Genomic DNA, 8,481 nt, shown 5'->3' on the forward strand with positions numbered 1-8,481 from the left:
GAAAACAATGTAGCATTTCATGAATTTGAACAAGCTTCATATGAAATCGAGATAGAAATTGAGCGGGGAAATACCAGAAATTGAGCGAGACAAACTATCAAAATAAGCAAGGCAAACTATCAAATTTAGCGAGGCAAACTAGAAAATGAGCAAGGCGACCTATAAATTGAGCGGGGCAACATAGAAATTAAATGAGGCAAACTGGAAAAATGAGCGAGGCAACATAGAAATTGAGCGGGGCAAACATGAAATTTAGTGGGGCAAAGTGAAAATTGAGCGGGGCAAACAAAAAATTCAGTGGGGGAAACTGGAAACTCAGCGGGGCAAACTGGAAATTGAGCGGGGCAAACTGAAAATTGATCGGGGCAATCTGAAAATTGAGCGAGGCAAACTAGATATTCAGCGGGGCAAATTAGAAATTCAGCGAGTCAAACATGAAAATCAGTGGGGCAAACTAGAAATTGAGCAGGGTAAATTAACTAGAAAATCAGCGGGGCAAACAAGAAATTTAGTGAGGCAAACTAAAAATTCAGCGGGGCAAACTAGAAATTCAGCGAGGGTAACATTAATTTCAATGAACTTGAAATGCAATTGAACTAGCCTAATACATAATTGAAATGCAATTGAACTAGCCTAACATGAATTTCAATGAACTTGAAATGCGATTTAACTAGCCAAACATGAAATTCATGTATTACTCGGGGAATTCAACCAATCATGAACCGGGAATGTCGACGACAACTCGAGCATATTGTCGATAAGTAGATCAAATAGACCAATAACTCTTGAAATTTGAAATCATTTTGATCAGTATGCTTTTATCATGCTAAGTTAACTAATTTGGGCCCACCTTAACTTGAATGTATGTGGACTATCCACGATATTCATCCGTTTTTAATGGTTTGAGCCCAAAATCTGATTACGCTTTGCTACGCCCCATAATGCTATTTTATTTGTAATCAATTTCATGTTCATCGGATGATAAATACATAGATAAACCAAAAGCCCAAATGTAAGCTTCATCCAACAGGAACTATATTAAAATATACCTGTAGTGCGTGCTTTCTTCAGTGGACCGGCCATTTTCAGAGGATAAGGAAATGCTAATGTCTGGAGAGGACGCAATCCAATGGGAGAATGGCGCGATCCAGTGGAGGGATTTTCATGCCGGAGAAAATGGGTTTTTTGTATTTCTTAGTGGAAAGGGGGTGAAAGCAACCGGGGTGAAAAGGAGGGGTATTTTCATCCTCAAGGTTGGTGAACATACGTGCAAGGTCTAAGTTGGTAAGTTAAGTTTTGTTTGTTTCATAAAAACCGCTGGATAAAAGGTGGTGTCCACAGTGGTAAATTTCTCAAGAATAAATCGTTGAAAAAAATTGACCACAGTCCAAATTCAGCGTACCTGAGGATAGACGGATGGACATGATTTTCGTACCGAGTTGCATAAACAACAGTGTCCACATGATAAACAGCTTAGATCTCGCCACGTGGTAATCAACTGCCATCACGAGGATCTTTACGAAGAGTAGCAAATACACACCTGACTCGATCTATATATATCCCCACAAATGCATGCATTCCAATTCACTTTCCATTCCAATCCCACGATGGCCGACTTCCACAGCAATTCTTCTCATGTGCTGCTTCCCCTCTTCATGGCCCATGGCCATCTCAACCCTTTCATAGCATTCGCAACACTTCTAGAGCACCGAACTCCATATACAATCACCATCATCAGCACCCCTTTCAACATCCTAACAATCCAATCCAAATTTCCTCCAACCACCACCATCCGTTTCGCCTCCCTCCCTTTCAACCCCTCAGATCACGGCCTTCCACCAGATGCCGAAAACACCAACACCCTTCCACTCCATCTCATCCCCATTCTCATCGAAGCCTCTTCATCCCTCCAACCCGCATTCGAGCAGTTCGTCTTCGACACCCTCCATCGTGATGGCGTCCCACCTCTCTTCATCATCTCCGACCAGTTCTTGTCGTGCTCGGTCAAAATAGCAAAGAAGCTGGGAGTATTTCACTGTGTCTTGGATACATCGGGTGCATACGGTACGGCAGTATACATCTCCGTCGGAATCCATCTACCCCACAACAAGACCGATAGAGATGAATTCGCAGTGCCGGGTTTTCCAAACACGTATCTCCATCGTTCACAGCTGACCGAACAATGCAAGAATGCTGATGGAACCGATCCAGCGTCCGTCTTTTTAAAGAAACAAGTGGAGTTAACGAGAGAGTCGGATGCGATTCTGGTTAATACAGTGGAAGAGATGGAGAGAACTGCGTTGGATTATCTTAGGAAGAATCTGTTTAAGAGGGTCTGGGCTATTGGACCATTGCTCTGCCGTCCTCTTCCTTCTTCTCCGTCCTCGATATCATGCACTCAATGGCTTAATCTGCACCCTCCAAGAACTGTTTTGTATATCTCTTTTTGGGTCTCAGAATTCTATCAGTTCTACTCAGATGATGGAGCTGGCGAGAGGACTGGAAGTATGTGGAACGGCTTTTATTTGGATCGTTAGGCCTCGGATCGGATTCGACATGGAGCGGGTACTTGATGGATTTGAAAATCGGATGGTGGAGAAGAAACAAGGGATTTTGTTGAGGAACTGGGGGCCCCAGATGGATATTTTGTCGCATAGCTCGACGGGTGCGTTTCTCAGTCACTGCAGTTGGAATTCGACGCTGGAGAGCTTGAGTTATGGTGTGCCGACGATTGGGTGGCCTATGGAGGCTGAGCAGTTTTATAATTCGAAAATGTTGGTCGAGGAGCTGGGAGTTGCTGTGGAGATGGCGAGAGGTTGTGAGGCAGAGATTGGTGGGGGCCATGTTGCGAGGTTGGTGGGGTTGGTGATGGATGGTGAGTCGGAGAAAGGGGTGGAAATGAGAAGGAATGCGGAAAGGATTGCAGAGGTGTTTAAGGGAGCTAATGTGGGGGAAGAGAGTTGTAAAGGGTCTTCTTATAAAGCAATGGAGGAGTTCATACAAGTGGCTGTATCATCAAAGATGAATAGCTGATCCAACGGTTAAGATTACCCCGTTGGGGAGTATTGATACAAGGCATACAAGGTGGGGTCCATTGCATCAACGGTTGAGATCATCGAACCATGGGCCCAAATGCTCAAGTCCTGAGGATGCCATATGTAGTGGTATTTTTCTCAGGCATTGAATTTGTAAAAGTGGGCTTTGTGAAATGGTGATCCAGACCGTTGATCCATTGGATTCCACCATGGTATGTCTTAGAACCTCTCAGATTGGAAGATCTAGCCGTCCAATCTTTATCCTTGTCATTTAGTCGATTGTGGACTCTTTCTTCATTCTTTTCTTGTTGTTTATTTTCAAGCCGTTGATCAAAAGGGCTCTTTTGATTTGATCATTGAAACATGGGTCATCTAGTGTGGTGAGTTTTTCCGCGTTGGGTTTTATCATGACTCAGTGACACGACCGAGTTGAAAAAAAAAAAACTGTCTTGGTTTCAATGCTTGGATTTCCTTCGATATAGCTCTCTAATGAAATGATTTTTCAGTAAACCAGAAAGCCCACAGCGAAAGTGAGGTCCATTTTCCATCACTGCCCGATCTGATATATTAAACCAATGAAAAAGAGATCGCCCATATCCAAATTTCATTATAGCTGTCTCACACCGAATTGCTACATCTTTATTGAAATTAATCTTACAATATTACAAAATTGGAAATTCATCCATCTGAGAAAAAAAGAAGAAGAATCCAACACCATATATGCATCCATCTCTACTCAGGCGACATGCCTACATCGATATTCCATGATACAAAATAATAACAATAAAACTACATACAATAAAAACAACTACAGCAGGCCTGATACAGGTGAAGTGCTAAAGACCGGCCTCTCTTTGTTGTCGTTGTTACTATTGTTGTTGCTGCTGCTGCTTTTTCTCCGAGGCTTAGCCTCCCCCAACATGGTTAGTACGTCCCTCATGGATGGCCTGTCCTTGGGGAACTTGGCCGTGCACACGAGTGCGATCCTAAGGACCAGTAGCATCTCTTCCTGCACGTGCTTGCACTGTGGGCCCATGTTCGGATCGAGCGCTTCGATGCCGTTATTGTTGCGTATTTTCCAGCGGACCCATTCGACAATGTCGATGCAATCGCCGAATTCCGGCTCCAACGGCCTCTTCCCAGCGAGGAGTTCCATGAGAACCACTCCAAAGCTGTATATATCCGTCTTTTGGTCCACCTTCATTGTGTAACCATATTCTGCATGCATGAGAATGGAAGTTAATGATTATTGCTTGATATGGATGCCCCACCTTTAACGGCCCATGGTGTAAAAATGGATTGATTGGATGGAAAATGATCGGACAGCTAAGGTTAGCTGTTCAGTGGGCCCACCGAATAGATGTTCTGGATGGGTCCACCACGCCCAAGCCCGGACAACCACTTTTGTGTAAGATCTGGGCTTGTCATTATGTGTGCCCCAACATAAATGATCTATGAAAAAACGTCCTTACATGCGAATGGGCTGGGCTGTACTGATGTGATGGGCTCTTAGGCCCTCCGGCCTAGTTATACCAGATCAAGCCTGGCCAAAGTAGGCCAGACCTAAAAGCCCGGCCCATTAAAGCCCTTCGATGGAAACGATTCCTCTACCCGAAACTTTGTACAATGTAACGCAGGGCCAATTTCACACCGGGCTCGAGTGGAGTGGCTCGTGGGATGTAGTGGCACACTTGGGGCAAATTACCCATGTGAGGTGGGTGGCTCATGTGAGGCAGGCAGTCCATGTGATGTGGGGCCCACAAGGGAATTTCTACGAATGTCCTAACCCATGGTATATGGGGCTGGGATACGAGATAAAGGAATTAATTTGCCATGCTCTTTCAATTTGAGTTCGCAGAGCAATTGGTTAGTTGCCCATCATTATGAAAACTGGGCCCACTCTTTGACTTTCTAAGGCGACCCACTTTTCATCACCATCTGATCTCAGATCCGATGGGTGGATCGACAAGGAGCAATGCGCCACAAGGCGCATTCCCACCCATCAACACCACAATGAAGGTAATGCCATGCTGGAAAGATCAAGCCGTCTATAACAACAAACCTGGAGCGATGTAGCCGTAGGATCCAGCGACAACAGACACGGTCTCGTTCTTCTTGATCATCATCCGTGCCAACCCAAAATCAGCGATCCTAGCCTCTAGATTCCCATCCAACAAAATATTATTCGATTTCACATCTCTGTGTATGACCGGTGGATTGCAGTCATGGTGGAGATAGGCCAGACCCTGAGCCACCCCCACCGCGACATTGTATCTCGACACCCAATCAACGAGCATCCGACCCGCTTGCGGCCCATGCAATGCTTCCCACAAGCTCCCATTCGGCATATACTCATACACCATCATCGTATCAGTATCGTTGTGTAAATATCCAAGAAGCCTTACTATATTCCGATGCCGAAGCCTCCCCAGCAAATTCACCTCTCCATTAATGAAATCCGCCCCTTCCTTGGCACCCCCATCTGTAGCAGCTCGCCAAAGCTTCTTTACCGCCACCACCGAATGTAGCCGTTGCACCTCCGCCTTGTAGACTATCCCCGCTGCACCCATACCGATCACATTCGATTCCTTTATACAAGATAATATCTCACTGCTGGTGAAATTCAGTCTTTGGAATGCCGTCAATCTCCATGGCCATTCTCCATTTTCGGAATCGAACTTCTCTGTGCAGAAACTGCCGTTCAATCGCCACCTTCTGTATAGCCACCGCCCTCCCATTGCAGCCATCGTGATAGCTAGGACGGCTGAGATCCCGATGGCCCACCCAGCGATAATGTGGTTGATGTGAACCTTCCTTTGCCTTGATGAAACCACTGCAGAATTCAAAGAACATGGTGGAAGAACACCGCCACAGAGGCCGAGGTTGCCGGAAAGATCATCTGGATTTATAGTCCGGAGCATCCCGTTGGCCGGAATTGGACCGATTAGCTTGTTGTAAGATACATTGAGCATTTCCAGAGCAGGTGAGCTTCCGAAATTCTCCGGTAAAATGCCTGTAAGCTTGTTGTCGGATAGATCAAGAATCGCTAACGTCGGCATCGTTGCGATTGCAGTAGGGATTTCTCCGTTGAGTTGGTTGTTGCGCAGATTCAGATTCACCAACCTCTCACAGGAGGCGAGGCTCGCCGGTATTTTACCGGAGAGATCGTTATTTGACAGATCGAGTACCGCCAGCGAAGGGCAGTCCTGGAACTGATTTGGGATCTCGCCTGTTAGGTTGTTATCAGATGCAGCGAAGCTCTGAAGATTGGGGATCGAGAGAATGTTGTATGGGAGAGATGATTGAAGGTGGTTGTGTGAGAGATCAATGAAAGCAAGTGAAGTTGAGAGAGCAATGTCGTCTGGTATTACACCGGTCAGATTATTCGATGCCAATTCCAGCCGTTGAAGATCCGGTAGCTTTCCGAATCCCACTGGGATTATTCCCGAAATGCGATTGTCTTGCATCCGTACTCTAACCAACGAACGGCACGATGATAAACCTACCGGGATTTCATCAGAGAAGCTGTTATTGAAGAGGATGAGCTTCGTGAGATTCCCGCCATTGCATAACCCAGCCGGAATACTCCCGGTGAATGAATTCGACGATACATCCAAAGACTGCAATGGCGAATTCCGTCCCAGATCGAATGGCAATGCGCCGGTGAATGAGTTATTCCATATTTCTACCAACTCTAACTGAGTCAACTCACCGATTCCTGACGGAATCGGACCTGTGAACTGGTTACAGAACAGACTCAGCAGCTGAAGATCTTTCAGCTGAGCTAATTTGATCGGGATCGCCCCTGATAACAGATTATCGGAAAGATCCAGCTCCACCAACGACGTCATGCTCCCGATCTCTGACGGAACCTCCCCTTCAAGATTGTTCTTGTATAGGAAAACCGTTCGGAGTCGCGTAAGCTTCCCTAACTCGGCAGGAATCTTGCCGTTGAGATTGCCCAACGCCATATCGAGATAGAGAAGATTCGTCAAGTTCCCGAATTCCGCAGGGATACTTCCTCGGAATTCATTGTATCCAATTATAATAGTTTCAAGAGACGAAAGCTCACCTAATTCGCCCGGAATCCGCCCGGCGAGATTATTACCGGACAGACCTAAGAACTTCAATTTCTGCAAGTTCTTATAGACCGTCGGGATCGTACCTTGGAAGAAGTTTCCGCGAAGATCTAAGCTCTCCAGCGAAGTCACATTCGCCAAGCTCTCCGGAAGAGATCCGGAGAAATTGTTTCCGGATGCATTTATGCTCGAGAGCCCCGCCGCCAGATCAAGGCCCACCGGGAAAGCTCCCACGAAGGAATTCTGGCTGATATCGACGCTCCGTAGCGAGACGAGATTGGATAAAGATCTCGGCAGTGATGAAGAGAACGCATTGCAGCAGATGTTGAGGAAAGCGAGGCTGGGGAGGCGTTGGATGTCTTCGGAGACTAGGCCGCTAAGGTTCATGTGCGAGAGATCCAACCGTTCAACGGCGCCCATTGCATTGCAGGAAATACCGGTCCAATTACAGTGGGACCGGTTGATGGGTCTCTCCCAATCTTGAAGATGATCCAATGGATCGATGAGGCTTGCTTTGATCGATAGCAGGGCTGCCGATTCATCACTGCCGTTGATGGGCAGAGGTGTAGCTGGAGCTGGAGCTGGAGCTCCATCTGTAAAGAGAAGAGAAATGGCAGTGTAAGAGAAGAAGAGGAGAAGTAAATGGATGGGCATTGTTTGTTTGCTTTTCCTTTCGTTCTCCTTCGCTAGTTTTCGTCTGCCATTTTCTTCTTTCTTTCTCTGCAGTTGAAGTGGTGAAAGAAGTAGAGTTATATGTATGGAAGTGTTGAGAAGATGGATCTTGTTTATATTTTTTTTTAATGGGGATTTGTTTTACTTTTCTTTTCTTTTTTGGATGCTCGTGAGGTCTTGGGTTTTGCAACAGCTGTTTATGAAGAGAAGCTGCGGATAGATTAGTGGATAAAATGTATTAACCTTTGGTCATGGGTTTTTGATCTCAGTGATTAATAATATACTACTGAGGAGAGCTGATGACATGTGAATGTGTGGTACAATCTTTGGCACGTGTGTGAGGGATCCGGGCGTTCATCAGAGGGAGCCCACCTCTTTTGTTGCACCTGTGGATCTCATCATGATGTACGTGTTTTATCCACTCCGTCCATCCATTTTTCCAGCTCATTTTATGGATTGAACCTAAAAATGAGGCCGATCAAACTCTCAAGTGGATCATACAACAGGAAACAGTGGGGATTGAATTCTTACTATTGAAAACTTTTTGATACCCACATAAGTTTTGGATCAAGCTGATGTTTCTTTTTTCCATTCATCCGTGTCGGTGTCATCTTCTCAACTGGTTGGATGGCAAATAAACATTACATTCTGCCCTAGGATGTTTTTAATGATGGACGTTCAATCAAAATTCTTTT

General features: G+C 45.7%; 1 protein-coding gene and 1 pseudogene across 1 annotated transcript; one reads left to right on the forward strand and one right to left on the reverse strand.

Annotated features, from left to right (window-relative positions):
- Positions 1-1,607: 1,607 nt before the first annotated feature.
- On the forward strand, positions 1,608-3,033 carry LOC131246982 (UDP-glycosyltransferase 92A1-like; annotated as a pseudogene).
- Positions 3,034-3,697: 664 nt separating this feature from the next.
- Positions 3,698-8,166, reverse strand: LOC131245708 (MDIS1-interacting receptor like kinase 1-like). The gene is made up of 2 exons (XM_058245333.1): positions 5,098-8,166; positions 3,698-4,253 (listed from the first exon to the last, which is right to left on the reverse strand). Exons 1-2 carry the CDS (start codon positions 7,766-7,768, stop codon positions 3,844-3,846), a joined length of 3,081 nt encoding a protein of 1,026 aa, XP_058101316.1. The 5' UTR covers positions 7,769-8,166; the 3' UTR covers positions 3,698-3,843.
- Positions 8,167-8,481: the final 315 nt, after the last annotated feature.

The sequence above is a fragment of the Magnolia sinica genome, chromosome 5 (assembly GCF_029962835.1).
Source record: "Magnolia sinica isolate HGM2019 chromosome 5, MsV1, whole genome shotgun sequence".
NCBI classification, from domain to species: Eukaryota; Viridiplantae; Streptophyta; class Magnoliopsida; order Magnoliales; family Magnoliaceae; genus Magnolia; species Magnolia sinica.

Excerpts from the sequence above, each read along its gene's own strand:
- LOC131245708 (XM_058245333.1), bottom strand. The coding sequence starts at position 7,768 with ATGCCCATCCATTTACTTCTCCTCTTCTTCTCTTACACTGCCATTTCT. Across the intron at positions 4,254-5,097 it reads CTACGGCTACATCGCTCCAG|AATATGGTTACACAATGAAG; the intron begins GTTTGTTGTTAT and ends TCATGCATGCAG.